We start from the raw sequence: 17,539 nt of genomic DNA, 5'->3' as shown, positions 1-17,539 counted from the left end.
AAGTGATTTCAGTAATTTACACTTCCCTTTTGCATAGGATGGTGGCACCAAAGTTCAGGAATACTCTGGCCCCCTCGCATGAGTCTCCTTGTGGCACAGCGAGCAGCCTCCACAGCCTGGCGGAGCAGGAGGCTGCACTTCTTCACGTGTTGAATAAATTAGTCAGATTTGGGAGAGGGACGTCCACCGCTCGGCTCGCCGTGTTGGGTTTCAGTCGGCGTGCTGCAGCAGTGTGACTGCGACCAGACACACAGTGGATGCCGATAAGTTGATAACGGCAATCGGAGGAGGAGGACGTGCGTCGGCCAAGTTACACCAGGCGCAAGTTTGCCATTTTTACCTCTTATCTTTCGACTGGAGAGGAATAGGAAAGAAGCAAAAGGGAATTTTGCAGAGAGAGAGAGAGAAAAAAACAATAGGCTTCAGTGGGAATCTCTAAAAGTGAAAGAAAAAAAAAAACATTTGCAAGAGGATCTCACTTTTTTTTGTCCTGAGATGGATATAATTCACACTTTTGAATCGGACTCCGTAAGGGACTAAGTAAGAAGAATTTGGGGTGTGTGCAGCTTGGCTTGTCTTCTCTGAGACACAGGAGAGGGACAGATGAATGTGAGTATCCATCACAGCACGTCAGGCACCTCTCTCTCTCTGTCTCACACACACACACACACACACACACACACACACACACACACTGAGTTACTGGATGCGGTTAAGTCATATCCATCAGTGCTAATGTAGTTTATCCAAAGAAAGCCACAATTATTTCCTCACTTCTGCGTGTTCCTATGAGGCTACACTTCCCAACTTCATGAAAGCCGCGCGCGCGTGCACACACACACACACACACACACACACACACACACACACACACACACACACACACACACACACACACACACACACACACACACACAGACATGTATGATTCCTCGCTGAATCACTCCTGGTGGTGCCACTGGGACTAACGAGGCGGGCTGCCCCTCTCTGCGTGCAGGACTCCAGTTTCCAGCTCTGTGAGGCTAAAACTGAGGTCTAGTTACCATGAACACAGAGTTTTGTTGTTTCCGAAATCACTACTTGACACATTTACCTTTGAGGGACCCCCCAAAAACGACTCAAACTCCACACAAATCCCCGCTACAAAGTTAAAAGAGCAGCTTTCTTGAAAGAAGCAGCCCGATCCTCGGCTGTTCCTGTAAGGCTGGACTAACGGTGTGTGGCAATCCATTCAGCAGTGCAGCAGCGAGATTATCGTGCGTAATAGTGTTTTTCCTCCCCCCCTCTGCATTGCATTACTGTAATACTCCTAAAGTAAGTTATATATTATCTTTCGCCTGAAGTATGACTGTATGTTTGTGTTGAATCCTACCAGAGCTGACTTTCGCACCGCTTTTTCGTAAATGCATGCAGAACAAAACACGGTCACTTTTCACACACACACACATACACACACACACGCACGCACTTTGAAAAGCGGTCACTTCTCCAGTCACACCGTCTGCGGCCCCTGTGAGACATTCCTCTCAAATTGGTTAATCTAAGGAATCCCATTGTGTGTCGGCTTTTTGTGCCCAGCTCGCCCTGCTGTCCACCAAATGATCACCTGCACCTACTTTTTTTTTTTTTTTTTTTTTTTTTTATCATGCTCCCAGACTTGTGTTCATTGACCGTGAATGTGTGTTTCTTTCCCTCAATTAACAAATTAATTAAGTCCCCACCGGGTTCCATCACTACACACTGGAGTTGTGAGTGTGATGGTTGCCATGGTACAACGCAGCTTCCAGCCTTTTTTTTTTCCTCTTCTTTTTTTTTTTTTTTTTTTTGACTTTAGACACAACAAGGAGTGAAAGCTCCTCCTTTCTTTTTCTCTCTCTCTCCGCCCAGTCATCAGTTTGAACACAACAGGGAAGTCTGCTCTTGGTTTCATTTCTATGTGTTAAGTGTGCATATTTGTATGTCACTCCTGCAGCTGTTTTCCAGGTGTAAAGTTACATTTGAAGTATTTCCTCAGTCTGTGTGAATTCCTCATACTTAAGAAGGCAGTTATGCAGGGGACGCCAGTGGCCAGTGTCAGTAAAACGTATTTGTGTTAGTCTGTTCGCCTGATGTGATTATTATTTTGATGAGTTCCATAAACTGATTTGCTCAACACAAGTATAGATTGAGACATGATTTTGAATATCCTGTTCTTTACTCCGCCACATTTTAATGTCTGGGTTGAATTAAATGAGCAACTCACCAACAAAGCAAAACAAACAACACAAAGGAAGCTAAATGGATGGATAAAAACCATAATCTGGATCTCGGCATCTTTTTTATGACAATCCAAGGACTATGTCAGAAACCATTGGCGCAGTATATGATGAGGTCATCATTTGACTGCTCTTGTCTTCGTAGCTCGCATATGCTGTTGATGAAGCTAGTTTTCCAGGCTCCTAAAAAAGACTGAAAAACACAAGATATGTTTGCTCCAGGATTACCACAACACCGCCCCAGAAAGTTTCTCGCTGCCTTATAATGCCGTTCCTAATTTCGTCTGGCTGTGCTTATTATGGTTTTGTTGGTTTCCTTGTCCTTTTGTCATTTGTGAGTAAAGTCACACAAGTCCATAGACTCCTTGGCCACTGGAGCATGCATGCCTCTCAAACTAGGGTTCCCAGCAGAGACTAGACAGTGTGAATGGTGAATACCATCAAATTTTGAAAACTGTAATAATGCCGTAAACCCTGCTTTATTTGTAGGTGTGTATGGGATGGTTACACCTCCAAGCTGAACTTTGACCTCACCAGTGGCTGTGTTGTCAAAACATTCCTTGCCCCCCCTGTTACTGTAACGTGATGCACATGTGTTTTTAATGGTGCAGCCGCTAGTGCAGCCAATGCAATATCAAATGGTGTCATCTTCAAAGACGGAAGGTGTGTGGTTTTTTTTAAAAATCTGGAACATCTTACACAAACAGCTCAACTAACCCACGCTGCTCCCTGTGCGGGAAGGAGATGATCCCGCTTGTCCAGGACACTCCAAAGCCATCAGCTCACCATGAAAAAGGGAACTTGTGTGTTTTCCCAATACTCCCCTCTGCCATGGCCTGGAAGTGCACGCACATCTGAGGCTGCTGATGGCTTTTCCTGGCCTTTAACATGCCCGGGGACTGGAGCTCCACAGACTAATGCAGGGCACAGAAATGCGGCACTTGTGCGAGGCAAGCGTCTGGCAAACATTCAGAGCTTTTTAGTTTGCTTTGTGCTATGCCTGTCATCCTCACGTCCAGTCAATCTGCAGTTCTGTCTGTGGTTTCCATTATTTAGCCTCAGGCACCCTGGCATGTTCTCTAAACCTCAGAAGTTTTATTTGAGTTAGCTGGAATCATGACATGGAATTAGAAGCTCATTTTACATAGTCTGTCACTAAAGCTTTTCCTCTTGGCCTGGTGGTGGTGAAAATGACTTGGTAGTTTTAATTTTTAGCAATGCAGTGATGTCCTAGATGCTAACATGGCCTAGTCACTTTTAGCCTTTTAATTGCGCTGCAGCACAATTAAAGAAACATTTAAAATGGTTTGGGATCATGTTGCAAATGACTTTGGTATAAATGTTAAACCTGTGTTTCTGTAGAGCAGATGTTTGACTCACAATAGGAAAGCGTAATGTTTCCTTCATGAGTGTCTCAGCCACCATCTCTGACTATAGCTCAAGATGATTAATTATTGATTTACTCATTATAGGAACTATTCAAGATATGAGTTCACAGATGGAATATGCCGGTTTGGCAATCGACAGTATGTGTGTTTGATCCGTGGTGAATCTGCTCTAAGAAGTGTTTGACTGTGTCTTTTTTGCAGATTGTTTAGCTCCATTGTAAGATCTTTGGCATCCCTCTCTGTAATGGAAGAAGGCTTATGGAAAAAGGCACCAGTTTTTGTTCCGATGTATTGTGTATTGTAGGTTGTTGCCAACCCAAATGCCAACTTGCCTCAAAAGTGGATACAACAAAGACAAATAGTACTTTCCGGGAAAAAAAAAAAATAGCACAAAATAAGTAAGCAAATAAATTTTCACCTTTGATGAAAAACAAATGTCTGAAATATCTTGCCAAACTTGATCTTGACTACTGTAGGGAGACAGTTTATGCTGTTCTGATGTTCTCAGCATTTGGTGTTGCCAGGGATTTTTATGCTGATTCCAGTCATGCTTGCAAAGTACCCGGAATGATCTCCACTGAATTCAAACAGAGGTTTCATTCTGCATGTAAATCCTAGAAACCTTGGACTTAGTCGGTTGACTTGGTTTAGAGGATTCAAGGGAAACTGGGTCAGCTCTGTCCGTACTGCTAACAATTAAATATATACAGCTAGTCAAACATGCATGATGATTTGGAAAAATAGCCTCAGTTAAGATTTGTGATATGTAAAAAAAAAAAAAAAAAAAAAAAAAAGTTTCTCTTTCCTTTTTTTTGGTGTTTTCCAAAGATACATGGGGCTTTGTTCTCTCGCAGTTACATCATCTTAACACACCTCACACAGGATTAACTACCAATGAAAGGGAATCGTCGTGATCTAAGACAGCGATGCAGGGAGAAGCACATTTGAATCCAACCCACAATTGGCTTACTAAACTCAACAATTTACAACCGTCACCAGCTGCACTGAGCTAAAGAGCAAGCTTTTCCCAGATTGCTCTTCCCTGAAGCCGTAAGCTATTCTGTCTTCCCCGCTGGCATGAGTGAGTCCCAGCAGCAGCACAAATAGATTCTTTCCTTTTATATCCTGACTTCAAATAGAGGCATGTTTGATCAGGCTACCTACCTTCTCTTGGTCCATCATGAACTCACAGCCAAGGTGAAGGGAGTGGGTGGGTGGTGAGTGGATGTCAGTGTTCATCATAACACTGCAATCTCTTCATAGCATAGCATATTTGAAACATAAATAAAGAGCGACTGTTGCAGTCATAAAGAGCAGAACTTTAAGTGTTATATAACTTTTGTTTTTTTTATGTGTTGTGTCTTAGTTCACTCTAAAATGTGTCTTATTTAAGTTTTGTCCTTCCTAACCTGGTATTGTGCAATTAGTCTACCCGACTTTGCCTGCTATGTCCATTAGCCTGCTCTGCTCTGCAGTGGTCCTCCACTGCAGCTCAACCAGAGAGTGCATAATTTCAGTCGTGGCATTTGAACAAAGACTCTGAGCCTTGAAAAGTTATCCTATGTGCCTCAGAAAAAAGCACTTTAAAAGAGCATCCCCGGTGTTGCATTAAAGTAAATCATTATAGAGCTTTAAAAGTTCAAGTGCTGTCAAGATTTTTTGAGGCTATCGTGGATTTACTTTCATTTATGCCAAAAACAACACGTAAAAAGCCCCCAAAGTGTGCCATTTAATGATGAATTTTTAATGCTCTCCTTTACGGTGTTGCCATTTGCAATTATTACTGTGCCCTTGCTGCACGCAATAGGAATTAAGAATGAATAAAATGAACTTAATCAAACCTTCATTTTTCTCTTACGGTAATAGATATTCCACCCTAATTTCCACCTTAAACAGTAAAATAATACTGAAATAGCAATATTGAAAATTACTCTGTGTTAACTGTGCTAATTCTATGTCATATCTCAAAAGAAGCAATTGTCCAAGACTTTACCACTCATACTAAGTCCAATTCAAACCAATTTGTGACCGTTAAAGTTAGCATCTTCAGTGTTGTGGGCCCAGAGTCATGGCAGACTGAAATTAGCCTTGGAATCCTGTATGCTTATGGCCGGCTTCCAGCAGACCTCAATTACAATGCTGCAGAGCCAGAAAAAGAGAGAGAGGTAGACTGCATGGAGCCCTTCAACTCTGCTGTACTACTGCGCTCTAGTCTGTCACTCAAACACACTGTCACCACCGTGGCCGAGACAGATCACCACACTGTGTTTAGGCACACATGGGAGATATTTACTAAAGGTGCACGCGCACACACATGCACATATGCACACAGACACACGTGCTTGGTGAATGTTCCTTTGCAGGTATCAGTTAAACCACTGGGGGGAGCCTTGAAGAGCTTACATCAACCCACTTCCTTCATCCTTAATCAACTCACTTAATAAGTGCTCCTCCATTCATGAAAATGTATTTTACTTTGCCAATAGTTTTGAATTACAGTGCATTTACTTAGAGCTACTGAATATTGGAAACTACCCATTTTTTTTTTGAATGAAAAAGACACAATCATTTCTTGTATGGCAGATGTGTGGTTTTGGATTATTGTGCAGATGGTGGTGAGCCTGTTGAACGATTCCCACATTGCTCCACAAAGTCTCTCATTCTAAATTACAGATCCTCTGAAGTGGAGCGCACGGGGCCATTGCTACACCAGAGCAATGTCTGCTGTTTGTGCAAAGTACCTTGAGCACACTCACCAGTTTCAAATATGCATACTGGGGGGAAAAATGATTTATCAGTCAAACTCATGATTCTCAGAAGTATTGCAAAATAGATATGTTTGCTTGGGGAGCATTTAATATTTTAAATGGTCTTTGGGAGAGTCTTTCAAAACGGCTCACTCCATAAGAGCTCAAATCCTATGTGATGCTGCACATAAATATTCTGTCATTCTGAGATCTCAGTTCTTCCCAGACTTGGTCTATACGCCCAGACAGCAGAGGGTACGGTTATATGGTCAGCGCACAGGGTAGCCTGGCAAAAGTGGGACCTGTTTCTTTTTAATTAGACCTGAATAGCAACACCACAAAAGGCTCCCCCTCTGAGGTAGTATGCTGTGGCCTGTGGTTTTGATGTTTCTTTAGCAAAGGAGAGCCTTCTGGTATGTTGAAGGAACAAGGTGTTGACTTATTAGGTGAAAGGAGTGTAGGAAAATGTTATGTGCAAGGGCTATTGTGTGCGCTGCGGTTGGGAAGGGAGCCCATAGAACATATGGGGAAGTGTTTAAGGCATTTATTTATTTCTCTAAAACTAACTTACTGTGTTATGAAGAGAAATCATACACCTTCTCTTTGTTTTTGCTGTTGTCAGCTTTGGATATTGCTTAGCACTTTAACAGACACTTCTCTTTTTGTGTTTCCAGGTTTAAACAGAAGGAGCCAAAATGAAGACAGTGGTCAAGGGTTTGGAGAAGTCTATGATGGGCCCCTTGCATCGTGACAGTTGGTGGAGCAGAAGGATAGTGCTGATGGTGTATGTGGCCTTGGAGCTTGTGACAATCCATTCTTCCATGGCCCTGGGTACCCTTGAGTTACAGCTAGATGAAGAGCAACCAGCAGGCACAATCGTGGGTGATATAAGTGCCGGGCTGCCCCCTGGCATCACAGCATCCCTGTACTTCATCTCAGACCACGAGGGCACAGGCGTGGGTAGTGATTTAGACATAGATGAGAGCACAGGCATAATTAAAACAGCCAAAGTTCTGGACCGGGAACTAAGGGATAGATACAATTTCATTGCAGTCACCATGACAGGTGTCACGGTGGAGGTGACCATCACGGTGAATGACATAAATGACCACGCTCCAATGTTTCCTAAAAAGCGGGCCACATTTAAAATCCCAGAGCAGACAGCCATTGGCACCAGATTTCCCCTTGAGCCGGCTGTGGATGCCGATAAAGACCAGCTGACTACCCAGGGTTACCTTATCAAGGATGGCAATGTTGGCCAGGCCTTCACTTTGGAAACCAGGAGGGGTAGCAATGAAGTTCTCTATCTGGACTTGGTGGTCAATGCTGTTCTAGACAGAGAGAAAAGATCCACCTACACTTTATCTTTGGAGGCCTTTGATGGTGGTTCTCCGAAAAGGACAGATCAGATGACCTTAGATATTACTGTGCAAGATATTAATGACAACGCTCCTGTTTTTAACCAGAGCCGCTACCATGCCATAATATCTGAGAACCTTCAACCGGGAAGCAACATCCTGCAGGTGTTTGCCACTGATGCAGATGAAGGAGACAATGGGATGGTGCTGTATGAGATCAACAGGAGGCAGAGTGACCCAGAGCGCTACTTTGTCATTGACTCTCGCAGTGGCATCATCACTCTAAACAAGCCCTTGGACTTTGAGATGAGGAGAGTCCATGAGTTGGTGATCCAGGCGCAAGATAATGCCACCCAGCCAGAGGTCACCAATGCCTTTGTCACTATCCATGTGAGAGACTACAATGACAACCAGCCCACCATGACCATCATCTTCCTCAGTGAGGACGGCTCTCCGCGAATCTCAGAGGGGGCACAGCCAGGTCAGTATGTGGCAAGGATCTCAGTCACTGATCCGGACTATGGAGAGTATGCCAACGTCAACGTGTCACTGGAGGGCGGCGATGGGAAGTTTGCCCTGACCACTAAGGATAATATCATCTATCTAATCTGTGTGGACCAAATTCTGGACCGGGAGGAGAGAGACACTTACGAGCTGAGGGTGATGGCTACAGATTCGGGCACGCCTCCTCTCAGGGCAGAGTCCTCCTTCACCATCCAGGTGACCGACATCAACGACAACCCCCCTCTTTTTGACCAGCCCGTGTACAAACAGGTCATCCCTGAAGTGGTGTTTCCAGGGAGTTTTGTGCTGCAGGTGACAGCCAGAGACAAAGACCAGGGGCCCAATGGGGACATCACTTACAGCATCCTACAAGACCACGGTACTCACTGGAACTGGTTCAGTATAGACGCAGTGACGGGGATTATCACTACGCTCTCCAAACTGGATTATGAAAAGAACCCCAAGCCCAGTATAACTGTGGTCGCCACAGATGGTGGGAAGCCACCCCTGTCCTCCACATCAGTGGTAAACATCATACTTCAGGATATAAATGACAATGAGCCTGTTTTTGAAAGGAACTTCTACAATATATCCATCAAGGAGAACACAGCTCCGGGGACGTGCATTCTCGAGGTAGGACATTTTCACTAAAAGAGTTGTGAATAGATTTATTTTTGGAATACACTCCCAAACTCTAATGCTTGGACTGATGTAAGGGTCTGAACTCATCTTGAGGAAACTGTGAAGGCCATAACTAACAGAAATTTATTAGACAAATAGGACAGAAATTTGTTAGACCTAACTGATTTCTCTCTTTCTCTGTGAAGAGTCATTTGTTAATGGTAAAGCTATGTGAATTGGACAGCCTCAGTGAGGGTTTTACCTGCACTTTTTAGGCCAAGATGATCTCCTCTTTGGCTGTCCTCCCCTTCACCTCTCAAAGGTTTCCAGGGTAACAGAGACAGTGTGAAGTCCTCTGTCAGCCCAGGCACAAAGGGGTTTTTCACATACTCACAGGCAGAGACAAATTCAGGGCTTTATCGAAAGAAATAGATGTCACTTCACTCAACAAAAGGCACGTTAATTAGGCTAGTTGAGCGTGAGAAAAAAATGCCCGTAGATGACATGAATTAAAGTTCAGACAAATTGCGGCACCCCGAAAGACTGCAGTTGTATTTCATTAAAACATATTGTTCTCTCAAGTTGTTTTTGGCTGTCTTATTAAAAAGACAGCGCTTGTTTTCATTCGCTGCTTTTTATCAGTTGTTTTGAATCGTCAAAGTGCTTTCTCCAGGCGGCAGAATCTTTTCTGTTTTTCTAAGGGGGTGGGTGGAGAGGGTCAGTTTCTAGACACAAGTATTTTATAAAGATACAGGTTCATATGATCCCTATTTCACTAGCGTCTGCGCCAGGATTGCAAGGATCAAGGACTTGGATGCACGGTGCAGTCCTGACAGAGGGCCCAGCAGACGGGATCTTGGCCCAGGCTTTGGCCTGGGGAGAGGGAGGGGTGAGGGGAGATGCAGGCCTCACCATGACTCTTGGCTTGAATGCAGAAATAGAAGCTATTCGGGCTTCTATTGGGAGGTCCCCCAATTATAAATCACAGTGAACAGACGGATAAGGAGAAAGGGGAGTGCACTCAAATTGATTATGGAATATGCAAATGGAACCGCAAAATAATTTGAAAAAATGTAAGATTTGGAGAGCTTCAGTGCTCTGTGATCATTCTTTCCAGTGTGGGTTGAAGTTCATGTTCAAGGAAAATATCTGACAAATATTTGGTTGTTTTTTTTTCAAACTGGAGGTTGTCAAAGCATTGTCTTTCCTCTGCCTTGCTTCCAAAGTAGTTCTACCTGCCCGTCTGACAGCTCGCAGAGTACGATATGCTTGATCAGTGGCCTTGCAGATTCCAAGTATGAAGTAGTTCTTCAAAGCCAGCACTCTCTGGACCCTCTTGGGCCTGCCTAGATGCTGCAGACGTGTGTTTGGCGGGCCATGTGAGAACAGACGGCTCTTACTTAGGGTGCCAGCTCCACATCCAAACATCTCAGCAAGACATCTGATGGCTGCCTTTTTTCCCCTACATATGAAATTGCCAGTGTCCCTTTTTTCCACCCAGTCCTGTCCAAAAAGCCATTACAATATGGGTATTGTGATCATTAATTCAAACTTTTGAAGTGGTTGGCTTTTTTTTCCCTCCCCAGGTCACCGGCACAGCAGTTCATGATTATTCTAATGCTGTCTGGCTCCAAGGTCCTTTGCCTGTGATATTTTGTCACTTGCACTGTGCATCAATTGGTTTCTAGAGGAAATTATAATTAGGTGTGTGGGAAAAAAAAAGAAAAGATAACTAAAAATAAGACCTTAAACCTATTAGCAGAAATCAATCTTGTTATTCAATATGCAAGATCTACAGCAAAGAAAATAGGTCATTCCTGAGAGAGGGGAAATCAAATACGATGTGAAAAACAACATTTTACAAACCACAAGCTGCATTGTAGAAGATGTTTTATGAGCCATCGCAAATTCTATTCTCCCCTGTAAGTTTTTCCCTCGCTCTTGCTGTGTCTATTCTCACAAGTTTGCCGAATGGCGTAGAAATGAAATATAATCGTTACAGCAGGGACCTGATGCCATAAAGAAACCACAGAAACCCAAACACTATCCTTTTCACATACAGTATTTGATCCATTTATGATCCATTATAGAGCATGACCAATGAGATGTTCTCTTGCACCACCGCATGTCTCCCATTCACACCGTGGGATGAAAGCAAGCATCCACTCAGGAGGTGACCTGTTGTAACTGGCCAAAAGAGCTCAAACACCGCACGCTGCCAAAGTAAGCTTTATCACGAATGTGTGAAAACTGCGCACAATCACGAGACGGCGAATCAGATCAGATGAATCATCACCGCGAGGCCATTAAACAGCAGTGAGAGATTTTGATTCATAATTGTCGTTGCACGTGGAGGTGACACAGATGACTCACGGATCCAATTTTTCATGTCACCTAGAAGCATTTGCAGACTTACAAAAGATTCCCTCTCTTATTATAGGTAATAGACGATGTCAAGAGCGGATCCCGACCCCGTAATGAAGCGCATTGGCCAGCCCTCATATGTCAAAGAGCATTGTTCACTGAACACGCAGCCTTTTAAGATTTATTTTTCATGCTGTTTCATCTGTTCTGTTTCAGTGATTGTTGATGAGCCGGTGCAGTTGGTTTTGCCAGTATCTTGCTTTGGGGAATAATTGACACTTCATAGCGCTTTTCTGTTAGTTGAGAGTGGTTCTGTGCACGGGGCTAAGAATTGCCCCTCTGTCTGTTTTGGAGGGGGTTGTCCTGGCTCCAGTGGAAAGGCGAGAGGGGGTCTCCAGGCAGCTGAGGGGGAAATGAACCCCGACAAGTGCTGGCATGGGTGGCGGAGGTGACATGGGCAGGGGGGCTTCCTCGTCTGTCTGTCGGTCTGTCCCTGTCCAAACTCTTATCTGATCTCACTTCGTTTCTCATTAGCTGGGTGTGAGGCATAGCATAGACCCCATGGTTAAACCTGCCACCCCGATGTTCATAACAGAATGGACGGCTTGTCATCGCTGCGGCCCCCCCCCCGGCAACATGAGACGAGCACTGATTGCTGGGAGAGAAAGAGCAAACATTTAGGCGTTTTGTTTCTTGGAGCTGTAATTCAAACTTTTGCATTTATCAGTTCCTCTCGCAGCCAAAAAAGCTTCCTGTCTGAGCCACGTCTTGGCAGCTTTATGACTAGGCACATCACTGCCCTTGGAAAAAAAAAACACTGCTTTTATTGTGGAGGATTTTCATGCTTTGGCATTGATTTGTTGTGAGTCAGGATTCCTACAGTTGCGGAACATTTTGAAACACAATTATTCCAGAGACGTCTTTAAAGGCCCACTCCGTTTACAGAAACACCTTTCTGAAACATTTCTCCATTCTTGCCGACATAAAAGCAAGTCGCCAATGGGGAAAAAAAAGAATACTCATAATTGCCTCGGAGAGAAAGCATGAATGATTGAAAGAATGTGATTCTTTTTTGCCAGTCTCTCACAGTTTCCACAGTCTTTTTGTTTTACAGTAACCACCTACTGGTAACCACCAAGCAGGCACTAATCACACTGATTCATGTACTTTCAGCCATAGAGTGTCCTTGAGCCTCGATGGGCTGATGAAAAACTAATTGGTTACTGCAGTGGTGTGATGTAATATTTTTCCTAATCCCTATAGAAAGGCCTATAGTCATGGGATGGAAATGTGGAGGTGCCTGTTGAATTAACAAGGGCTAGTTTTAGATATTCTGCTGTTCATGACTGCTGTTTTTATAATTGTGGAGGATAGAATTTAATGTGTGAAGCATTTATCACAACGAAGTGGCATGCGACTTTTTAAGCAATTGCTCCAATCTGCTTTCCTTCAGCAATGCGATGTTTTTCTTAGTAATGTCTTAACTTATTCAGTTTTGTACCTCTGCTCCTTCACGGAAACACAAGTTCTCCTCTCAGTGTATTGGACATCTCTCAAATGTAGACAAAAGGCAGGCATTGTCCCAGTTGGCTCGCGGTATTGTGCACAGAGATTGCACATTTTGACTTCCACCCAAACTCTGCTACAGCGAAGTTCTGCAGAGCGGCCATGCCAAATGCAATGAATTGGTGACTGAAAAGGACACCTGGCTGCTCAGCCATTCTCCCTGTCCCTGGCCACTTGTTTTTCGCTGTGATAAATTTTGCAAACTCCTACTGAAAGTAAAGCTCTTCCAAAGAATCCAAATGAGACTCCTGGCAACTTATTGTGAAGTGAGACTAACTATGGAGACCAGTGAAATTACCAGTTTCGGACTGGTATTTTTGTACACAAACCATGTAATCAATTCTCACCAGACATTTTTCTGGGGAGGGTTTGTGACAAACGAAATGTTCACTTGTCTGTTTTAATACCAGACTGGCCTGTCTCCTTTTGAGAGACTGGGTTAGCAGCACGAGGCAAGCTGACTCTGCTTTTGGTCTGTCTGTTTCTTTTTCCCCTGCGAACGACCAAGCTTCACTGTGGCTCTGCGGTGTAGCAGTATTTTCAGGGAATGGTAAAATTGCAGGAAACTGGATGTGCTACTTAATGTGTTCACAAATGTAATACTTCCTTGAACACTTACTCCTGGGCCGAGCAGGGGCACTGAAGCGAACATAAACACTGATGTACATCTGGATGGAGTGTGGGTGTTCAGGTCAAAGTTGCTGTGCTTGAGACAGCTGAGTGCATTTTATTGTGCTCAGACGTCCATCAGCGAATCCACTGCCTCTCTCTCCCTCCAACAATACAGGAAGAGGAGAGCGTTGTGGTGAAAAGTTTGATGTTATATGGTTGAGGACAGAAGCCGGGAGGAAATACTGTTCATTAGTGGAAAACTGAAGCTGTGGGTGTTTTAAGACTAAACTGTAAAGTGGGAAGGTTGTTGCATTTTGTGGACTAACAAAGTGTAAAATGCTGTGTTTGTTGTGTTTATTCGGTCTTTGCATTTCATTGCATTACAGTCAGCTGATTGTTTTGGAATAGTAACTGGATCACGTATTACGAGAAATAATATATTTTACATTACCTGCTGCCTAAGCTTTTGAATAAGTATGTCTGTGCCAATATACTTCACCGTCAGGGGAGGGCATACTGAAAATGTAATGTGAAGTGCAGCAAGCACCCGCACTGCAAAAACGCGAAATCTTACCAAGATTATTTGTCTAATTTCAAGTCAAAAATGTCTTATTTCTAGTCAAAATATCTCATCACACTTAAAATAAGACATGATCACCTCAGAAGTAACTTGTTTTTAGACAATTTTCACTTGTTTCAAGTGAAAATTCACTTGAAACAAGTGAAAATTTGCTTGTTTCATTGGCAAAATTTGCCAGTGGAAAAAGTGAAAATTCACTTGCAATAAGTGAAAATTAGCTAGAAACAAGAAACAAATTTTGCCAATGAAACAAGCAAATTTTCACTTGTTTCAAGCAAATTTTCACGTGAAACAAGAGACAATTGTCTAAAAACAAGTTACTTTTGTGGTGATCATGTCTTATTTTAAGTGTAATGAGATATTTTGACTAGGAATAAGACATTTTTGACTTGAAATAAGACAAATAATCTTGGTAAGATTTTGAGTTTTTGCAGTGCGGTGATATGCTGAACTTAATTTATAGTTAATCAAATCAGTCATTGTTGTTAGCCGGTCGTAATGTGAGTGTCGAGTGGTGAAGCCTGCAATGCTTACAAGTCTTGAGGGTGAGTGTAAAGGGTCATTGTTGGCCGTGGTGCCGTCATGCTGAGTGCTGGCTGTGGAGAGAAACCTTATGAGGGACAGAGGTCTGCTGGAGGGGTTTCCTGCCCACATCTGGCAGGGAAGGAAGATGGGCTTATATAGTTCTCTCATGGGATGAGAAATTTCATTAGCCAGTACAGTTCGTCTGCCAGACTGTCTGCTGCAGGTGAAGCAGACCTCTCAGCACCGCTGCCAAGTTTCTGTGAAAGGGTGTGAGTGCAGTGAAAGAAGAGAGAGGGATGGGGAAAGAGAAAGAAAACAGTTGAGATTCTCCGGAGGGACAGTCAGCCTCTGGCAGCTGTGACAAAGCTCCGACTCAGCAGCTGGATCCAGCTGTGGTTCCCTCCCCTCGTGTCTGTCTTCTGACTCGGAGGGGAAGGATCTCCGTCGCTCTTCCTCTCCCCTCGCCGGTTTCTTTCTCTCTCTCTTTGCTCTTTCTCCGCCTCCGAGCTCCTTATCTCTCTCCGCTTCCTTTTCCCACACCGCCGTGTCTCCTTTGTGATCCAGTTAAAGCGCTCCACTTCCTGCTGGTTTTCCTCCAGAGTGGTGACATGCGGTCTGTAGCAGGTGAGAGCAGCACATCTGCTGACCCGGGGACGCTCGGGCCTCCCCGAAGTGAGGCGGACACACTGCCTTGTGGGTCCCAGTCAGGCCGGGCCCAGGCTTAGCCAATTAGATGATGCGGGGAAGAAATGGGGATAAATGACAAACAGAGTGAAGTCAGACTGCAGGTGTGTGTGTCCTCAGGAACACTTTCCCACAGCGTCGGGTTCGGCCTAAGGAGAGGAACACTTTTGCTTGACCTTGGTAAAGAGAGGCAATTATTCACGTCGCTTCCCGCCTTCAAGACAACCGAATGGAGAAGGAGAGGGACAGACCGGGGGAGATAGACGGAGACTTGCTGCGATGAGGGCTGCCAGACCTTCTGTTCTCACAGCCCGTGGTCCCCGTGCACATGTGCATGACAGTTGGCATTGCTAAACAAGCTGGGTGTCAGGAAGCATCATCTGCTCATGATAGGCATTCTGTTCCAAAGCAAATCTGTGCTAAATCATCCATTCACTCCCCCGCTGTCCATCAGAAGTCACCAGACTGGAAAACAGACACTGAGTGACAGCTTGCCAGGTAACAAAAATCTGCAACCAGGAAACTGGATCCTAGGTAAATAGAGAGAAATCATTTCTCTGCATGTTGATGAGGTGCAGGTATTGTAACATATGATCCTCAGTCACCAGCACATTGTATTTTACACTCATGACAAAACTGCCTCTTCCTAGAAAAAGCATGCACTATATATACACAGCCCTAAAATATCTTAACCGCTGAGCAAATTGTCTCCATATCCAGAACTTGACTGTTACAAAGAATGCATCGCTTTCGTCTGCCAGTAACCTCAGCCCCCTTCGCTCCAGCCGAGCTGCAGCACTGCCAGTTGAAATAACGAGTGAGAAGAATGCTGCCGAGCCCAGCGCACTCATGGAAACAGCAGAACATTCAGCCGGGGGGGGGGGGGGGGGGGGGGGGAGTGTGGTCAGATCATCCTATTTCTGTTCTCAATTAGATCAATTTGGGTTTACTACTCGGTCTAATTAGGGTTGCGAAGGTGGCTGAAGGCGAGGGAATTAGCCAATACCTTGGCTTCCCACGAGAGATAGGTGGTAAGAGACGGCGTTTCGGGGAAGACCGGGTAGAACAGAGGAATATTCTGCAACGCGAACGGGGCCAGATGTAAACATTTCAAAGCCCGGGCTATCTCGCTGTGTGGTCAGGAAAGTGAGGGACCTACACTGACATACAGCAGGATGCTTTGCAGATGCTTGTTAACTATAATGATGGTACAAAAGCGCTCAGCTTCTGTAGACCGCATTCTGTTTCCTCTTTATTACCATCCTTGAATATGGTGTTTTTCCAGCCTTTTTATGAGAGAGAGAGAGAGGGTGGAAGAGGAAAAGAGATAGCAAGAGAGAGAGAGAGAGAGAGGGAGACAAACCACACAGAGAGGGAGGTTTGTGGGGAGAGACGCTCCCTTTTACATTGCGGTAAGCCAACACTGTCTCTTTTGGCTTCAGACAGAGAGGCACCCAGGCCTGCTCCAGCCCTCAGTCGCTGCAGACTTCCAGTCTGTGTGTACATCTGCACCATGGTGGTCCACCATCACATTGTTGGTTCCCTATCTTATTGAAGCCTTCCCCAAATCTACCAGTCAGGCCCCCCTCATGTGTCATGTGGGAGGATATCTGCAGCGCCTTATCTGCTCCAAGGTAATGCGTCTACATTATAGATTAGTTGTAATGCGGGGAGACAACTGCTTGGTTTAGCCCCGACTTCCTCCGAGTCCTTGGAGGTGATTTAAAGATTTACTTTGTTGAGTGGGGAGTAATTACCGCGGGGCTCTGTGTGCTTCATCAATACGGCTATTTTGGTCTGCTGCGGCACAGTTTACGTTGAGAGTAGTGTGCTGCCTCTTTTAACCGGCGTGTTGAAAGGCCAAATCTTTGTTTAGATTGTTGTGTATAGCCTGGTGCTGTGAGGAGCCTGCAGGCAGTGTGGGGAGCAGTGGGACTCTCTGCTGTAATTAGGCAGAGCTGGTATGCAGGAGTGCAGGACTCGAGACGTGTGATGTGGTATCAGAGCAGGCGAACAAAGAGCCAGCGATTGGGGTGTATGGAGCGTGTGTGGTGGGGCTGTGTGTTTGTGAGTGTGTACGTGCGTAGATGGAGGTTGAGGGGAAATTTCTCTAATCATTGCCCTGGGTTTCCCCGAGATTACCTCACAAATGCATCTGTGGGATCCAAAGCGTCAGCACGGGAGACTCGGGAGCAGGAAAATATATGAAGCAATAATGATTTCAGCTGCCCGCGCGCTCAACTGAGATCTGCGGCTCTTCAGTGCTCTCCACTGTCGTTCCAAAAAAGCACAGAAAGCACACAAAGCCCCTCTTTTTAGACCAGGCCGATCAGTC

The 17,539-nt window shown here is 44.7% G+C and overlaps 1 protein-coding gene across 1 annotated transcript in view; it reads left to right on the top strand.

The window, feature by feature from the left end:
* The first annotated feature begins 546 nt into the window (after positions 1–546).
* Positions 547–17,539, top strand: part of LOC115370295 (protocadherin-16-like) — a 95,989-nt gene continuing 78,996 nt past the window's right edge. The window contains exons 1-2 of the mRNA XM_030067253.1: positions 547–609; positions 7,065–8,885. Coding sequence (XP_029923113.1) covers positions 7,086–8,885 — 1,800 coding nt within the window. The 5' untranslated portion in view covers positions 547–609; positions 7,065–7,085. The remainder of the gene's footprint in view (positions 610–7,064; positions 8,886–17,539) is intronic.

The sequence above is a fragment of the Myripristis murdjan genome, chromosome 13 (genome assembly GCF_902150065.1).
Source record: "Myripristis murdjan chromosome 13, fMyrMur1.1, whole genome shotgun sequence".
Lineage (NCBI taxonomy): Eukaryota > Metazoa > Chordata > Actinopteri > Holocentriformes > Holocentridae > Myripristis > Myripristis murdjan.
This window is presented reverse-complemented; position numbering and strand designations above follow the sequence as displayed.